Raw genomic sequence first — 18,787 nt, 5'->3', positions numbered from 1 at the left:
TTCTATTTATGAATCATTGAAATCTTTGGATTCATATAACCAAACGTGCCTTAGCACTTTTAAGTATGATTTCCGAATGCTAATGGTGTCTTTTATATATTTTTTCCATATAAAAGTTATGATTGACAAATTCGATAACTCAAGAGGTGACTTCAGTAATAGGCGGTGAGTCAGGGGTGTCGTGGAAAATTCCCTAACTTTAATCTATGTTTTCGTACCCGTTGGGGTCAGTGAAAAAAAAAGAAAAAAAAGAAAAGAAAAGAAAAGTAGTGATGTCAGAGAGAATATCTGCTGGGTTGGTTCGGAAATTTGACTATGGTAACCAAAGTCTGTCGTTGTGGGCCCCACTTTTTCACTCAGTCTGCCTCATGTAGTCATGTGGGACTTGGACCATACTGTCATACTTTTGTCGTCGTCTATGAAGTGTGAGTGTCAGTGGCGGTCTTTCTCTGTGGGTGGAAGACTTGGAACGTCAGTAACACGGGCAGAAGATGAAGTCGTAGACGATTTGCTGCCCTAGAAGGTGTGAGGAAATTTCCTTCTAAAACTGAACCTCCTTTAGACAATGAAAAGTCATTGTGTAAGAACATGAAATTTCCGAGTTGTTTCTGATCTGGTGGCGGTTGGAGTTGCAGTTGTTCATATTTGAAAACCAAAAGATCACTTCTTTATAATCCGCCTAGTTTCATTGATGAGTAGGTGAGTATCAACGTTAGTTCTTTTTATTCCTTCAACCATTTTGGAGTGCAGGAACTGGGTTCTGCGCGCCCAAACAAAGATTTTTGGATTCCGTGAAGGATATGTTCAAGATTCAAATGTTAAGGATTTGTCACTTTTGGAATCATTGAAGTAATGATTCGAGTTCCAATCCTTAGGACTTGGCGGTGAATTTTTTGTACGGTTCCATTTAGAACATAAATGTGCAGTCTTTTCTATTTTAAGTTCTGGTAGGTTTCCTCAGTTACCTCTTCTACAGGGCACATATTTTCCTCTTCATATTCTTTTTTTAGTTTATTCTGAAGGGTCATTGATAAGTAGTGGAATTTTTGGTTATCATATTCATTTGGGTCCAAATTTTTTGATATATCTCTTCGGAATGTATGGTTTGGTCGGGCATTAGTTTGGAAAATTTATCGTTCTCATTCCCAGCTTCTCATTTCTCCTGATCTGTTGGACAGACAGAAGAACTCCAAATTTTAGTATATATTCTGTTACAGAAGTGGTGATTAGGAATTGCTTGTACTACAGTTACAAGCTTGTAGTATTTTATTTAATTACAGAAACATTGATAATTCAGATTCTGTGGTTGAATTTTTCTTGTGAACTCCTGTTGATAACTCAGAGAACTGGTTGTCTCTTTAATATATGTCATGCAAGGGTATCAAGGTTTACTAGCGCTTCATCCTAATTTACAGTGTGCTTGAGGCTGAGGGTTGAATCTCATAACTCATGGTCGTACCAGTTTATGGGGAATTGAAAGGCAGAATTGATGTTTTTATTTTTGAGGAGTCTCTGGTGCTTTTTATAATATCAGAAACTAGGGTTTAGCAAGTTCACAGAATTTATTTGGTATTTGGTAGCATTGGTTTTATAATATCGGAAGCTCAGGGTTTAGCATGTTGACAGAATTTAGTTGGTAGGATGCTTTTTGCTCTGATGAGTATCTACAGTTATGGAGTCATTTAAGGAAACATCAGTTTTTGATTTTCTACTAGACAGTTATTTTTAATCCACTGTTCCCAAGTCATGGTGTATCATAGTACCTGATCGAATTCAGTCTTGAAGAGTTTGCTTCTATCCTATTGCTCTTGTGGTTGTTACTGTGGAAAATTCCTAGTTCTTCGGAGTAGCTGGTACAAGAAAGATAACTTTGTTGCAGCTATGTGATTGAGGTTCTTTTTGCTGAGCTGGGTGGGGAGTATTCCAAATGGTTTATTCGGAAACCCCTCCATCCCATAAATGCCCTCTCCCATTGACAACCTTGATGTGAAGAAGGGGGGGGGGGTTGTTGGTTCAGTTGCAAGTGATATTACCAGGTGAACTAGGTGGAAGCTTCTGAGTGAGGTTAGAAGTTTGAGTTATAGAAGAAGAAGAAGAGAGAAATTAGCATGCTGGTTCAGTACCACTAAGTTTTGGGCCTTCTAATCTAATACTGCATCAGCATTTACAGTTTTAGTTCTATAAGGTGGATTGTGGACTGTTGCTGTTACTTGTCATTGATTATTTTGCATCAAAATCACATAGCCCTGACAAATTGTGTTATCACTTCTGCATTCTTGGGGCTTCTTTTATTGATTTTAGAGCTTAATAGTTACAGAAATGCTAATTCGAAGTTGGCCTTTTTACAGGAATTGAAATTAAAGTTTTTCAAAGCTACATTTACCACATGGAAAAGGATTCTTATTGATTGGCACTCTCATGTTGGACTTCGTATTCCCCTTAAGATATCTGAAATTATGACTTACCGACAAGAGAAATTTGTGAGGTTAGTTAACTTGTGAATTTGCATGTGTCTCTTCGTGCTCAATTATTTATATGCATTAAAACAATTCTACAATTCTAAATGACACACTGTGTCTTCTGTTATCAGTTTTGGTTGATGTCTCAAGTATGAAAACATCTTAATTGCTTCCAGATTGACTGAACCAGAATGGAAGAATAAACATCGTGCTCTATTCTTATAAAGCTCAAATGTTTTTTGCCATTGGATGGGTGCTTAGTTATGCATTACCTTTTTATTTCAGCCGTCAAGAGAAACATTTCAAGGAATTTTAATGAAGTATTACTTTGAAATTTGAACCCCCCCCCCAAAAAAAAAAAAGGAGGAAAAAAAAAGTCAATGTAGATATGTCATTCAAAGTTCATCAATGTAGAGTTTTTCGACAAATGCACTGTAACTTAAGTACATAATATTCAATATATAACTTCTAAGTTCAAAACATGAAATACAAAGTAATTGACAATAAAAGGGAACAACTCAGTGCTAAGAGGAGCGCCTCGGTGGATCCATCCCGTGAGCCAAGTAGTACTGTGCCTGTAACATCCTCTCCTCTGGCCAACGTACATAGACATCCCATGACATGTCATGCCTATGGTTGGTGAGGTAATCGACAACTAGAGCTCTATGAGTGTGGTCATCAACATGCCTAAGATAACCAATCTAAGGGAATTCACAATTTGGATAGTGAAGTCTTGATGGAGGGGGCATTGGTTATGATACTTGGGGAAACATGAAAGAAAGAAAAAGATAAAAAATTTGGGGAAATCACGAAACTTGCAGGAAAAAATCTCAAGTTTCCACTAAATTTTCCATTTTCACAAGGTTGAAGCTTGAGTTTCCTTTGAATTTTTCTTATGACCAGCTAGTCTAGCTGGGTTGAACCAAGTTTCGACCTAGTTAGGGGAAATTCCCAGTTTCGTATGGTTTCAATAAAAACTTGAGACTTTTTTCATTCCCTCATGGTTTCATTTCAAGCTCCTGGAAATGGAAAATTTCGCTTTAAATTTCGAGGGTTTTGATCGAATTTTGTTCCATGTCACGCGATGATTTTGCTCTCTTTATTGAGTTTCACATAATGCATACATTCTCAACTGCAAAAGAAAATGCTCAACCCAAAATTTCATTAGTCAGTTTTGTGTAGAAGGTTGCATCCCCATACAAACTTACGTGGAAAGCTTAAAAACATACTTAGCCACTAAAAAGGGGAGGCCTACCCCAATCCTTAACTAATATGTAACATAAACTGACTATGAAAATAAGATAATGAAGAAAATTTGACTCAGGAATGGAATGGACTTATAGAACCTTAATCCAGCCTAATTAAAACAGTTACTAGCAATTAACATGAAGAAATAAAGGCATTTACTTGAGTAATCTTATGTCCTAGCCTCTACCCATATTATAGGCTTGTTAATAAGAAAATCTTTTGGATCCAACACGTGCATCATACAACCCAAAGCTTATTCTGACCTTGAATTTTGTAGTGAGGGGGGGGGGGGGAACAACATGTGAGTTGCAATTTGACTGTTCCCAAGCAAAATCCTTAGTGGATGTAGGGTCATTACCCTAAGTGATGTAGCCCCCGAGTAAGAGGTTCGAACAAGGCCAAACTAGCAAGATCATCATTATTAAAAAAAGGAAAAAATTATGGGTGTAGAATCAGTTACAATACTCTCTCAGTGAGAGCACCCTATGAAAATCATTTAAATCTATATCTCGGCATGCTTGCTGTACCCCTTTCCATTTCCATTCTCAATGTTTTCGGCCATTAAACTTTTTTATTTACAATTGGCTTTGCTTAGACTGGCAAGATCATTACGAATAGAATAGCCTTCCTGAGAATTTTGGTTAGGGTTGTAAAGGGCCAAGGGCTGTGTAGGGATTGTTTGGGCGAATGTGGCTTTAAGGATAGGGACTGAATGTCTTTATGGGGGTTTGGTGAAGTTTTTGACATGTATGGAGGTCTCTTAAAATTCAGGAGGTTGTGGTTGAAAATAGGAGCGTATGGTCATTGGTCAAAGGGTTTTTGATGAAGGGATGATGCTAGTGTTTCGATCGGCTGGAGTCAAAGGCATGAGGCTGTGGGAAGGAAATTTGATTCTAATAGATGGATAGGAAGATATGGAAATGGGGAAAAAGGGTATGTAAAACCAGATCTGTTGCAGTCCTTTAATGGCTGAAAATAAATTAGAGGGGATAAGGAGGAGCATGGGAGTGCTGGGCCACTAGGCTCAAGTTACCTTGTTGGAGGGACCTTCCATGAGCTGATGAAGGGAATGTAGATGACAAAGTACATGCTTGGCCAATGTTGTCCACTGTAGGATCAAGCTTTTAAGCTTGAACCGTAAGGGAGCGTTTGGTTCCGCAATTCCCTGGAATCCGCTTCTGTAGGGAATCATGAATCTGTGGAATTAGGTTCTGTACAATCATATTTGTAAAAAAAAATTGTTTGATTACCCTGATTCTGGAAAGTGAATCTGTCTGAAAAACCATTTGGTTACCCTGATTCTGAAAGTGAATCTGTCTGAAAAACTGTTTGGTTACCCTGATTCTGAAAGTGAATCTGTTTGAAAAATTGTTTGGTTACCTTGATTCTGTGAGTAGAGTCAACCTGAATCACTTTGAACAACCATTTATTACTGGGTTGAGGGCTACTGAGATGACAATTTTTTTCCCCCGTTAAGTGTAATATATAATTTGATATAAGTGTAACTACATAATATAAAACATGGCAAGACCAAAACTTTATGAGAGTACCAACCACCACCAACAACAGCTTGAAGTACTGGATCCAATGTTGCATGATCCTATAATTGAAGATAAGAGGTTTGACGAATACCCAGTTTAATTAGGATCCCTTTCATGCACCTGCTAATGTCAACCTCTTGGATCTCTTTCTATTTATAGCCAACTTGCCATTGGCTATAAATCTAAGGTCCATACTTTGTTATTGGCATCGCAACAAGTGTGCAAAGAATTGAAGGAAGTGAAATTAAATGGGATCAGAGTCTAGGTTAAAGGATCAAACAGTTGATCATTTTGTAGTGTTTAACTCAAGTGAGTTTGTATTATGTCTTAATTTTTTCCTTTGTTTACACCCACAAGGTATTCATTATACACTATGGATACATGCTGTTAAACTTTTACCGCTCACTCTTAACTCTCATATACCATCCCAAGATTCCAAACACCTATAGGGTTTTTTGGTTCTTAAAGTAGGGAAAGAAATGATGTGGGAAATGAACTTATTAGCTTTATATGGAACGTGAATGGAACTTATATCAAGTCAACAATTAGCCTAGGTGGCTTATAACATCAGTCAATTGATATGAGAAAGGTAAGCAACATTGATACTTAGTTAGTAGATTATAACATCAGTCAATTGATATGGGAATAGGTATAAACTACTGAGAATGACGTTATGCTACTCAGTTGGTAGATTATCTACATCGAACCTCATAATCTTTCCAAGCAAGGATTTTTTGTTTTAAGCCATGAGAACAGACAGGTGAAATATTAATGTACCCTTAACAATACATGTTGAAAAGACAAATGTTTTTACCTATTTGTTGCAAACAAAAATACATAACAAGAAAGTGAAAAAACCCACACACATAACAACAAGAATCCATGATACAACATTGTGATTCGGTTAGACAGAATTTCAGTGTGCACGTGCTCAGTAGGGGCTCGGCACGCAACACCCAAATTCTTCTTGTTGATGCTGTCATATGATGCTGAAGCTGTAGAACCCTCTTCCATTGTATGAATCTCAGACATATTATCTAGCCAAATAAAAGAATTTGGATGGTTACTACCACTTGGGCACCTATAAAATCTTCGACCTGGATTTTTCCTGGTTCTTGAAGTCATTAGGATCATCCTTCCTTGCCTACAATAGCACAATGGAGGCTGTTGTTCCATTCCAGGTGAAGTTTGATCTTCACAATAGTAACCACCCATCACTTCACCTGTAAAACAAATTCAGTTGGTATATGTCAAATAAAGAATACTTTAAATGGAGAATCTCTAGGCTGTAAGCTGAAAATATATCAAATAAAGTTTTTGATGTTCTATTTTCTTAATAGTTAAGAGCACATAAAGATAAGATGACTGGTTCCATCGTTCAATGCTTAGTGGTTTGAGAATGCTAATCATCTGATGACTCCCTTTTGGTGGACCATTAGTTCTAAAGTTAGTCAATGCTGGGGCAAGGTCTAGTGAACTTGCATGTTCTCTGTTTTCACACAGATGGCTTTTGCAGGGGAATTTGGTCCTAGTTGGGTTGTTCTCACCTGGTCTATGCACCTTTTGTATTTCTGTTGTTATTCCTTCCTTTTGCTTTTCCCATGGCCATGAAAATTGAGTATTTCAATGGATCAATTTTTCTGGCAAGATGAAAATCTGAATGATTCCTATGACTGTATATAAATGGGCAAGACAAAGAAGGAGATGAATGACACGAAGAGATCTAGATCAAGTAGTACTTTGTTAAGTAAAATATATTATTGTGAAGTCAGCCATCAACAGATAGGATATATACATGCAAACCCACACAAAAAACAGGATATACACATGCAAACCCACACAAAAAATTGGTCTTCAAGACAATGGGTGCATGGTCTTCAAATCAGAAAGAATTCGAGTGGAGACTAAATCCATGAATTTGATAATTATTCACACCCCTCCCCCCAAAAAAAAATGAAATAAGAAAAAGCTAATCAGGTGAACAGATTTTGGATGAAATGGGAAATTCAAAAGCAAAGTCAAAAGTACTACCACCAGCACAACTTTTCCATGTGAGAGACTTTGTTATGGTGGAAGTCGATCTTTACATCATTGAACAGGTTTGATGGTTTTACCCAGTTTGAATTCTAATCCTTTAGACTGGATTGGGGGAAAATTTTGGAATTTATGAACACAGATCCTAAACTGCCACAGAGTTAGATCCTTTGAAATTAAAATTGTTGAAGAATGAAGAAGGCAGAGTTAGATCCTTTGAAAAATCCCTAGTTAAGAACAAAGCCCACATAATTTACCAACAGAAACTTGTATCCCAGATATTGGTCAATCAATCAGGCTTGTCAAGAGCAGCAGAGAATAATAAAAAAATACTATGAAACTAACCAGGCACTATAAAAGTTATATAACCATAACATGGGCAGAAATATATGCTGATCCACAACTCTTGTCACAAAGCTAAACAGAAAAGAGTTCTCTAAAAAGTTGAAAGGAAACAAAAAAGCAATTAAATATCAAACGATCACACAAAGAGGAATCAAGATGAAATATTTCAGACTATAGTCTTCAAGACTAAAATAGAAGGCAGGAGTAAAAATCTTCATTTTGATCAATCTATTCTGTGAATCACAGGCAAATATCAAAACTACCAAACAGAACTAGCCTCAACCAAAAGAACACCAAACATGAACAAACCAATATAAAAACAAAGATTCTCCCCATTGGAGGATTGATTAAACCCATCAAACTTATCTTACAATAGTACAGTTCAGCTTCTTAAAATTTTAATAGCCTAAATGAAATCTTAAAAGTCATGTTATCTAAACATCATCATTGTTTGGGTGATTCAACAGCACTAAACATCAGCCATATTTATCTAAGTAAAACTTGATGACGGTTGCCCTATCCTCCTCTTTCTCTGAAAGTAGTGCATTCCTAAGCCGGATGTGATTTCCAATTGGTCTTTTGCATGCAGCCGAGTCTCCAAGTCAAGCTCCGTCGTTGCATTAATGGCATTTTGTAAAAGTTCATCCTTGTCTTCAGCCTTCTCAGCAGCAGCCTTCTCATGAAAAAGGTTCACTATGTCTATGAAAGCAGCAGAGATATTCTCCAAGGGAGCTAATGCTTTATCAACTCCTTTCTTCTTCTTCTTGTGGGAATCATGAGACTGCTCATCACCTCTTGGCCTACCTCGAGATCGACTACTCTCATGTGGTGTAGATTGGGTACACGACATGTCAGGTGTAGTAGTTTGAGGCTGAAAACTGGAGTTGCCAATCTTATTGTCATCCAATTGGATGTTGAACTCATAGGCTTCATGTGAATTCAGTTGGGAGTCATTCAAGTAGTCTGTAGCTGTTCCAGCTTCAGTGCCAGTTGCAATCTCATTACCTAGGGCTGTAGCAACCTCTAAGTGAATGGGATGCACCGAATGGTCCTTCCAGTATTTTTGCTCCTTCTACAAATTCAAAATATAAATTTTCAACTTTGAATCAACTATATTAAAACTTCACATTCACTCACTTTTTTCTGCTAATGGGCGCAGCAGCGAGGAAAGTGTTTTAATCTATAAAAATTGATGGTTTGTGAATATTAGTTGTTACCTTTACTTCAGACCAAAAATGTGGGGCAGCATCAAACCTCTTTTCACTTGGATTCCATCCAAGTCCACTTTGTTTTTGCAAGTCTGATAACGCTCGCAACCTACTTTTCCAAATCCTAAAATGGTTGCGGCATTGCTCCCAATCATAATTCGAGCCATGCTTTTTGGATATTTGTCTACTAATTCCCAACCAATGCTCTTTTCTTAGTCCATTGTCTCCTGCCCTCCCACTGCCATGAATTTGTAGGAAAAACTCTAATAAAGAAAGAGACACCTCAGTAGGCCATGAGGCTATGTCTCTTCCTCTTGAATTTGATGTATTTTGAGAGTCCATCTGGTAAAATCATAATTCAGGGACAAAAGTAAATACATATGATGCATTGCTAGTTATGATCAATCAAAATACATATGGTACAAACATAATTGCAGCAATCATATGATGACACTAGTATTCATGATCAGTTGCAATTCTAACATTTGAAGCTAACATTTGAAACAGTCAAAACGGAGACATGAAATAATACCACAAAGTTTGAGACAAAAGTAAAACAAAATAAGGTACAATCCAAACTCAAACTCAAACAGTTGGAGTCATACAAATTGAAGTATATTAAAAATTTAATCATTTGATTCTGACTCAGTCTCTGATCCCATGTCTTCATCATCTGCAGCATTTGTTGTTGCATATGCATTCCACATCGGTATTGCCAAGTCATTCCGGAATGCTTCTGCATCGAATGACTCTGCATGGTTCTCTTCATCTTCATTAGAATCACTACTTTCCTCATCTTCCTCCAAGTGTGGTGCGGAAGAGGAAGCTGTTGTTGGCTCTGACCCCTCCCTCGACTCCTGGGCAAGCCATTCCTCCTCTTCTTCCAAAGAGTCGTGGTTTAAAATGTGGTTGTGAAGCAGTACACAATCTATCACAATCTTAACTTGAGTTCTGAAAGGAAACTCCGCTCGAGTTGCCAATATCTTAAAGCGACTCTTCAACAAACTAAAAGCACCTTCAATGACGTGGTGTAACCTTGCGTGCCTTAAGTTAAACAACTCCTTTTCATTTTTGGGTCTTTGATTTCCCCTCTTCCATTCCTTCAGATGGTACCTAACATTTTGTTATGGCCTCGAAAAACCTCTTTGGTTGGCAAAACCAGCATCAGCAAGATAGAATTTACCATTTGGAACCACTAATCTTCCATCTCCGTCTCTATGGAGAGCATCATCCAAAATGCAGGAGTCACATGCAGACCCTTCCCAACCAGTAAGTATATACGTGAATTTTTTGTCATGGTCGCATGCAGCTAAAATGTTTTGTGTAATAAGACCCTTCCTATCTCGAAACCTCCTATGTTTTTCAACAGGTACCCAAGCTGGTATATGAGATCCATCAATGGCTCCAACGCAATCTTTGAAGAATGGGTAGAAGCTGCGATGGTTACCTGCTATCTTCGGATGTGTGGTGAGACTAGGGGGTTTTAAAAGCAACGGGTGCAGTTTCATCATTGCATTTAACACTTTATTAAAGTGTCGGCTCATTGTCTCCTCAGAATGCCCAAAACGGTTCTTTAAAGTCGAATTCTTAATGTGGTGTCCAAGACAATGTAGAAACATCGTTACTTGTTCCTCAACTAACACCAATTTGTTGTTTTCTAAGAGCCCCCTCGTACGCAATAAATTTACCAAGTTGTAAAAGGATCTTTGGCTCATTCTTGTTTCCGAATGACATGTACGCTCGGTGCCACCAATAAAATGTTGGGTTTCAAGAAACCCACGTCGGGCATTTACTCGATATGGTTGCCTCTCAATGTATGTTATTCTAATATATTCAATGGTTGTGAGAACTGCTGTGGCCACCATAAGAAGTATCAACTCATCGTCATTCATGTTGATCTAGGTGAGGGTGCCTTATCTAAATTTATGCCCTGAAATAGATGATCCACCAACAAGATTGAATACCTTATTAATAGCAAAACATACAGATTAATAAACCATTCAATCAAGATCAACCAATCCACCAATGATAAACTCATATTGGCCACAACATTGACAATAAAACCATCCATCCATTCCCCCCCATCAATAAATAAGAACTGAAATTGCATATCCCAATTAAAATAAAAGAAGATGAGCAGAAAAAGTATAGGTTCATTAATCAACAATTAAGAAAAAATACTAAGCTTAGAGGTTCATTCATCAAGTAAGTCAGAATTTGTATGTCTCTGTATATAACAGAGGTCATTTCCCAAACCTGTTCTTCCATGTTTATCAAACTTCAAGCAAAAAACAGTGTTAGTTGCAAAGGAACACAAACATAATTTATTAAATTAAAATCAATAATTTATACTCTAAGTTGACACCTGCCTTTATCTGGTTCAAACTGAATCAGTTTGAAATTTTCAGAACACAGTACCTCAAAGAATAATTGATTGATTTTCCCCTTCCCTTTTCTCATCTTCCAAACATAATCAAAGTGTGTGAACGGACATGGAAGTGAGTAACAGAACACAAGTCATTGGTCTGATTCCTGAATTTCAAATTAGATATAAAACTCTTAAGTCTCACCCCCAACATTTGTTACTACTAATGGTCATATATAGAACTTTGCCTTGATTACTGAGAACGACTTCCTCAGCCATGTCTTCTAAGGATCGAAAGAAACTTACAAACAGGAAAGCACTAACAATTAACAATCAGAAAAGATCATATCAGGATCCAATGCGATATGTACCCATGTCTTCTAAAGTTTCCAAAGTCAAAACATGATAAGACAATGCAATATACTATTGATTAGAGTCAAATTTCAACTATTTCAGCATATGTTTCTCAAATCGAAGTTTAATATTATTTTAAATCCTTCATTTCATTTTCATATTTACTGAGAATGCATAAGTGGTAGATGAGACCATTAGGCATACATAGAACAACGTGGACAGAGAGAAAAAGCAAAAGAGGGCAAGATGAGACCTATGAGACAAACACAGAGAGCGTTGTTGGAGCTCCATATCTATCACAATCTTATCATCTAATTATGATTTCATATATATGGTCCATTAAGTGTAGCTCTGTTTTTCTAAATATATGCTAAGTTAGAAAATATATGCACCTAGTACAGGGCATAGATAGTTGTAGCTTTGTTTTCTACCATTAATAAGGTAGATAGTCAAACAAGGTCATTCTATTAAAATATGCAGAGGAAGCATAAGAAGTCAATATGGAATGTGGAGAAGTCTTCAACAACAACATAAAAAGTCAAGAAGCAGAGCAATCAGCTCTGCACAAACAACTATAAAACCTAAACTTGGGATGATCCACTGCATCTCTTTTTAACTCTTGAGTCATAGTAGGCCATGTTGCATTATAACTTATAATTGAGATTGCCTAAGCAGTGGCTGTTGCATGAATTCAACCTACAATTTCTTGACACCGATCTCCATAGCCCATCTAAGGCTTTACATCAATGCATCAACCAATACAATTTAGCATAATTAAATTGAAAACAGAAAATCAGGAACCAATGCAGAACAAAATAGTTTGTGAAGCCAACGCACCTAATGCAAAATCTACCTTGAACCAGGGAACCAGCAGAAGAATGACTAATAATGGAACTATGAAAAGTAAATTCTTACATGGAAATTCAACAGAAACCCATATTTCATTGCCGAACTACTACTACTTCAAGAATTTACAGAACTGATCCACACATATATATATGAGGAATTCATGAAACAAACAGAACAAGTCTAGACCCAGAAAGGAGAAGAAGAGATCATGAAGAAACCATAGAAGCTAGCTGACCTAGTTAGATAGACTATCCAAACAGAAGAAGAAGATCAAGAAGAAAACCCAGTTGCAATTTGATGTTGAAGATGAGCTATTACATGTCTTTAACTTCAAAACAGTTACGGTTCTTGACAACGATGTCATACACGTGCATGGACTTGAACCTGGTGAAGTCCTTAGGGAGAGAGACGAGATGAACCGTGGAATGCTTTAAAGCAGTTAAGATTACACGAGTAAAGCAGTTAAGATTAAAACCCAGTTGCAATTTGATGTTGAAGATGAGCTATTACATGTCTCTAACTTCAAAACAGTTACGGTTCTTGACAACGATGTCATACATGTGCATGGACTTGAACCTGGTGAAGTCCTTAGGGAGAGAGACGAGATGAACTGTGGAATGCTTTAAAGCAGTTAAGATTACACGAGTAGAGATGTTACCTTTTTTGTGGATATCTTTTGCAGAAATGGGTGTGAAGCCAAATCGAAGCTCAGAAAACAAGAATGGAGCTCGACGAACCAGCAATGGTGTACTGGGATGACAATCTGCTCTTGTGAAGCCAAATCGAACCTCAGAAAACAACGATGGAACTCAACGAACGATTGCTATGCTCGTTCCCAAACTGAACGGAAACTTGCTCTGCGGAGAAGATGAACCCTAGAGAAAATTTTCACGCTCTGCGAAGAAGATGAGCCCTAGAGAAAACGGAGAAGATGAGCCAAGAAAGAGACGGAGAAGAAGAGCCCTAGAGAAAAATCACGCTCTGTTGAGAAGATGAGCCGTTGAGAAATTTTCACGATAATAGTGATCCTACGCGAGTCATCCATATTTATATTTGGGGTTGAATTAGGTGAGTCTCTTTGGAAACCACCTCTTGAGGTGGTTTCTAGTGGATTCAGTTTTTTAGTGTAAATTGTGAATTCTTGGTGAATCTTGAAGAATCTGGATTCCGACTCAACTACTCAACCAAGCGATTTTTTTTATTGGAGTCATGATTCCCTGGAATCTGATTCCAAGGAATTGCGGAACCAAACACCCCCTAATGGAGTCTTCCTGGCTTGGAGGTTCCTTATCTGTACATGATTAGTACAAGCTCAAAGAGATAAGCAAAATCTGATAAAAGCTGGAATAATTGAATTGTCATTACTTCCATTAAGCTGTGGGGTTTAAGTAAGCTTCCTGTTGAAATTCTGACGGATATAGGACTTAGTGAATCAAGTGATTCCTGGAAGGACTGAACTAGTATTGCTATAAGACTCGATGAACTAACAGCTCATACTAGCACTTAATCAGCTAAACCGTGGGTCGTTTACAAGAGCTTTAAAACTGAAACAAAGGGCTGGATGCATGTAATTCACTGTTAAAGCTGTGGGTTTATTTAGATATGACCCTGAAAAGGTCGCTATGGTAGAGCTGGATGTATGAAATTCACTGGTGGTTGGGTTTGAGGCTTCTGATTTGTTGTTGTCTACCTAGTTGACAGCTGCATCAGATTTATCCACCTGTATCAAGGGAAGCTGTCTACCTCTTCCATGCTTATGCTATCCATTTCCAAACAGCTTACAAGAAAAAGTAATTGAAGAGTTAATCACAATATTAGCATGTGTGACTGTTAGATTAGATATCTGATAATAGAATTTCATGATCTTCTCACAGTTGTAGCCCTGAAGTCAAGGCGTTGAAACAGCCTCCCAGCAAAGATTGTTGGGGAAAGACTGTTTAGGAAAACTTCCCTCCCCCCCCCCCCCCCCAAAAAAAAAAAAAAAAAAAAAAGACTGCGCTTGAGTGGAAGGCGGAAGCCTTTGGCACTGGGTTCGCCCTTTTTTATGATCTTCCTGAAGATGTGTTTGTAGTCACTTTATGTAATTATGTCAACACTGAGGGCCTGATTTTGAATGCTTTATGCATATTCCTGATTACATGTGGCTCTGCACATCTGACACATGGAAGACTGATAGTGCCCAAGGAGTCAGGACACATTACCTCATTGAAGACCTATTTGGTAGATGGCACTACTGTTGTCAATAAGTACATGTCTGGATTATTAACCATTCTTCTTCTTGGAAAGAAAAAAAAGGGTGAACCCGGTCACAAGCAGAGCCCTGTTTTTTATGATTAAGTACTCTAGTCACTAAAATATATTACTTCACCTGTTTTCTTAGACTGCATTATTTACTATGTTTTTTCAGGTTTAAGGATTTTAGTTCAGAGGGATCTCAAAGCTCTACGAGGCAATTTTCTGCAAAATATTCTGGAGGAATTAGAACAGCACTTAGCTCATTTTCAGAAGGGGTTCAAAGAGGGTTGGAATGGGCTTCTGCAGGGATTACGAGCCTTAGGAAATTGTTCAAGGCCCATTCTCTGAATGATCCATTGGTAAAAGACTCTGGGTCTAGGAAGAAAATTCTGGATCCACAGGGGCCATTTCTGCAAAGATGGAACAAAATATTTGTTTTATCATGTGTGATTGCAGTGTCCTTGGATCCGCTGTTCTTTTATATTCCAGTGGTTGATGGTAATAACAAGTGTCTTGGCCTGGATAGGAGGTTGGAGATAACAGCTAGTGTTCTTCGGTCATTCACTGATATTTTTTATATGGTTCACATCATCTTTCAATTTCGTACTGGTTTTATTGCTCCTTCTTCTCGGGTATTTGGAAGAGGTGTTTTGGTTGAAGATCCATTGGCCATAGCAAACCGCTACTTGTCATCGTACTTCCTAATTGACATTCTTGCAGTTCTTCCACTTCCACAGGTACAAGAATCACTTAGGTGTCAACAGAACTCTCTAGAAAAATTTATGGATGTTTTGGTTATAATTTTGGTTTATAATTTATTACATATGTTGGTCTTTTAATTAAGTGGTTATGTTGTGACGGAGATTGGGTCAGCTGGTCATATTGGGGGTTGGCTGGGTCATCCCTGGATTCATTTTTAACAGGTATGAATAAAAGTTTTTCAGTGGCCAAACTTGGTGACTCAGGATCAGATCAAGACTTGGAAGTTCTTGGTTTGATTTCCGAGCTTTGGGTACTAAATCCTTGGATTGGAGTCAAGTCATAGAGATCTTGCTGAGATTGCTGGGGTGGCACAATATGTATAACAATCAAAGCCTTCTAAAATCTTGCAAGACCACAACTAACATGCACCCATCCCCAAGGAAAATAAGAAAAAGAACAAAGAACTGAGAAATGAATGGTGCTGATGAGTCACACGTTCTACCTGGTACCTGAGGATATGCTCATCTGGTGGAGCAAGGAGGCATGGGTAATTGGGATTTTTCAAATACAGACTGACTTAAGCTGATAATAGTCACTCAACTACTGAACCATCAGGGGCCTGTTGAGCGAATGATGAAGAACCTAGAATTTTCTTTTGGATCTCTCAGGTAGGACTCAGCAGGTTGGGTCCTCAATCCTCATGTATTACTTGTGGGATATAGTGCTATTTACTGTATTTTGTGTACATAATAGAAACCTAGTCGCTTATCATATGTCAGATGCTTGGAAAGCCCCTCTTCTATTGAACATCCGAAACCAATAAATACAGTTGATGCTACCTCAATTTTATGAGGGCCACTTCTTTCAAGATCTTTTAAGACTTAGGAGAACCAATTCGAATGGGACTAAGAAAGGGTTTCTTAATTTTGGTTGTGGAATATGGTGGTTATTGTGATTTGGGCTGTGATGGGATGATTTTGCTAATAAGGATAGATTTGTTTTTCAGGAGATTTAGTTAGGGTTTTGTGGTTAAAAATCATATGTTCTTAAATTTTTTGAGATGGGAAACTGATGTCTATAGGTGTCATAATGGTTTGAAAGGAGGGATTGTAGGTAATAATGCAGGGTATGATTCCCCCAAGTATGGTTGGGTTTGGATGGTTAAATTAGAAGATATGAAGATTCTTATTTTGGTGGATTTAGGAAGTACGAAAATTTAAGAAAATATTTATTGTGTTGAATCAGATGTTCAGAATAGGGTCAAACTGGAGTGAGGTCACCACTGCTGGGGGAATGATTTACCTATAGTATGAGACAGATCTAATGGTTAGTTTGGCGTAGATGTGACCTTGGATTTTGGATGCCTTGGGAATTCTGAAAATTCATGGAATTTTGAAGAAAAATAGAAAAAAGATGTGATAGGAGAAGGGGAACGGAGTGTAGGCTGCCAAGTACCTGTGTGGAGCCTTGAGGATGGAATGCTCAGATGGAAAATGAAGGTTGAACTCTTATCTTCAACTAGTCATAGGTGTCTATAGAATCTTCCTAGGGTTTGGATCTTCAAACTAATTGATAAAACAAAACTCCTAATGCTTGGATCTTCAAACAAATTGACAGAGCTTAAGTAAACACAAACAAAGTGCTCAAAGGGAAGCTTATTTTTATTCATTCAAATCTTTTCTTGATTCCTACTGAAATTAGGACATAGAAACTGATTTATACTAGGAAAAAAGAAACTAACTAGCATAGAGACTTAGACTCTTAATACTGAAATAAAGCATAAGAAAAAGGACTATTCTGCCTTTATAATTTAAGTTGGCTGAATGATGAAAACCACGATCTAGGGTTAGGTTTAGGATGTACTCCTTAGATTAGGTGGCTGCCCAGGACTATTCCAGCAATGGATAGAGGGTTTTTGAGGGGTTTTAACACTGCAATCTATTGATGAAAACCACAATCTAGGGTTAGGGTTTAGGATGTACTCCCTAGATTAGGTGGCTGCCCAGGACTATTACAGCAACAGATCAAGGGTTTTTAAGGGATTTTACATTGCCTAGGCCTGCTGAAGTAATTCCAGATCTAAATTCGATTGGAATTGAAACTCAGAAAATCAAGTCCTAGGTCCACTAGGAGTTGGGTTAGGGCTTGGGGAAGGAAAGGGTTGGCTGTAAAGTTAGGGCAGAACTGAAGAACACTTCTATTTTGAGTCTCAGAAGCTATCTCAAGTGGGTAGGGGCTGAAACTGAAGTTTGAGGAATTCTGGAAATTTTCAGAAATTTCTGGAGCTTCTTAGTGAAGATGATGAAGTGCAGAATTTGTTAAAAGTCCAGAAATAGGGCTGATTTGGGGAGAATAAGATCAATTGGGGCTGGGAATATGGCTTTCCTATTAGGATTAGGACTGAAAACGTGGGGAAGAAGAAGGAGATGGGATATGCTGCTGCTACCCAGAAAGTGATAAGGATGTAGGTAAACTATAGGGAAGGGGTATTTGCGATGGGATAGGGAGGGTTTTCAAGGCCAAAACTAGAGGGGAAGGGGCTTGTGAAGGTTGCAGCAGCAAGCAAGGGGAGGGGAAGACCAGCGGACAGAATAGGGAGGGGCTGGGATGGGGCACTTGGACTTACTTGGATACTTGCTGGAAACTTGAGATGGCTGCTGGACTTGCCGTTGATGCTTCAAAACTTGATGTACTGCTTGAATGAATTCTGGAAATCTATGTTTGGATGATTTGAAGAATGCAGAAATTGAGAATACTTGAAAACTTCTTGACAACCGCCAAGGTCCACACGGGAGACCCTGACTCAAAACTCAATATTCTTTATCCATAAAAAACTGAGAAATAACTTACAATGTTAGGCTGTTTATAGCCTAAAAGAACAGTCTCTGATTCGATTGATGTTGATGCTTCGAAACTTGATGGACTGCTTGAGTGAATGCTGGAAATCAATGTTTGGATGCTTTGAAGAATGCAGAAATTGAGAATACTTGAAAACTTCTTGACACCTGCCAAGGTCTTCCCACACAGGAGACCTTGACTCAAGACTCAATATTCTTTATTCATCAAAAACTGAGAAATAACTTACAATGTTAGGCTATTTATAGCCTAAAAGAAGAGACTCTGACTCAATTATCTTAGTTATTTCACTAAATCAAAATTTCCTCTTCCCATGCATTAAGTTTTTCATAAAGGTCATCAGCTTTCTTTGTTCTTGCTTTCCCTACAGTCTTTTGAACTTCTTTTCTTACTGTATTGTATCTACTTTATCCTCTACCTTGTTTGTCCTTTGCTAAATCATAAGGTTATATCTTCTAATCTTAGTGGTTCCTTGAACCTCATCACCCTGCCACCGAAAGTCTCTTGGGCTGAAGCATAATTTTTGAAATCCTTAGAACTTCTTTGGCAGTGAGGCCTATCTTATCTCTAAAATATTCTTCTAGAATTCCT

General features: G+C 37.9%; 1 protein-coding gene across 4 annotated transcripts in view; it reads left to right on the top strand.

Moving 5' to 3' along the window:
• The first annotated feature begins 419 nt into the window (after positions 1-419).
• CNGC1 (cyclic nucleotide gated channel 1) overlaps positions 420-18,787 on the top strand; it is a 31,739-nt gene continuing 13,371 nt past the window's right edge. Inside the window, exons 1-3 of one of the 4 annotated variants that reach the window (XM_089142086.1) lie at positions 420-699; positions 2,349-2,485; positions 14,811-15,375. In XM_089142086.1, coding sequence (XP_088998212.1) covers positions 2,457-2,485; positions 14,811-15,375 — 594 coding nt within the window. In that variant the 5' untranslated portion in view covers positions 420-699; positions 2,349-2,456. The other 3 variants (XM_089142088.1, XM_089142089.1, XM_089142087.1) reach the window with 3 other exon arrangements.

This window comes from Hakea prostrata, chromosome 1 (assembly GCF_041222555.1).
Source record: "Hakea prostrata isolate BN-2017 chromosome 1, UWA_Hpros_2, whole genome shotgun sequence".
NCBI lineage: Eukaryota > Viridiplantae > Streptophyta > Magnoliopsida > Proteales > Proteaceae > Hakea > Hakea prostrata.
This window is presented reverse-complemented; position numbering and strand designations above follow the sequence as displayed.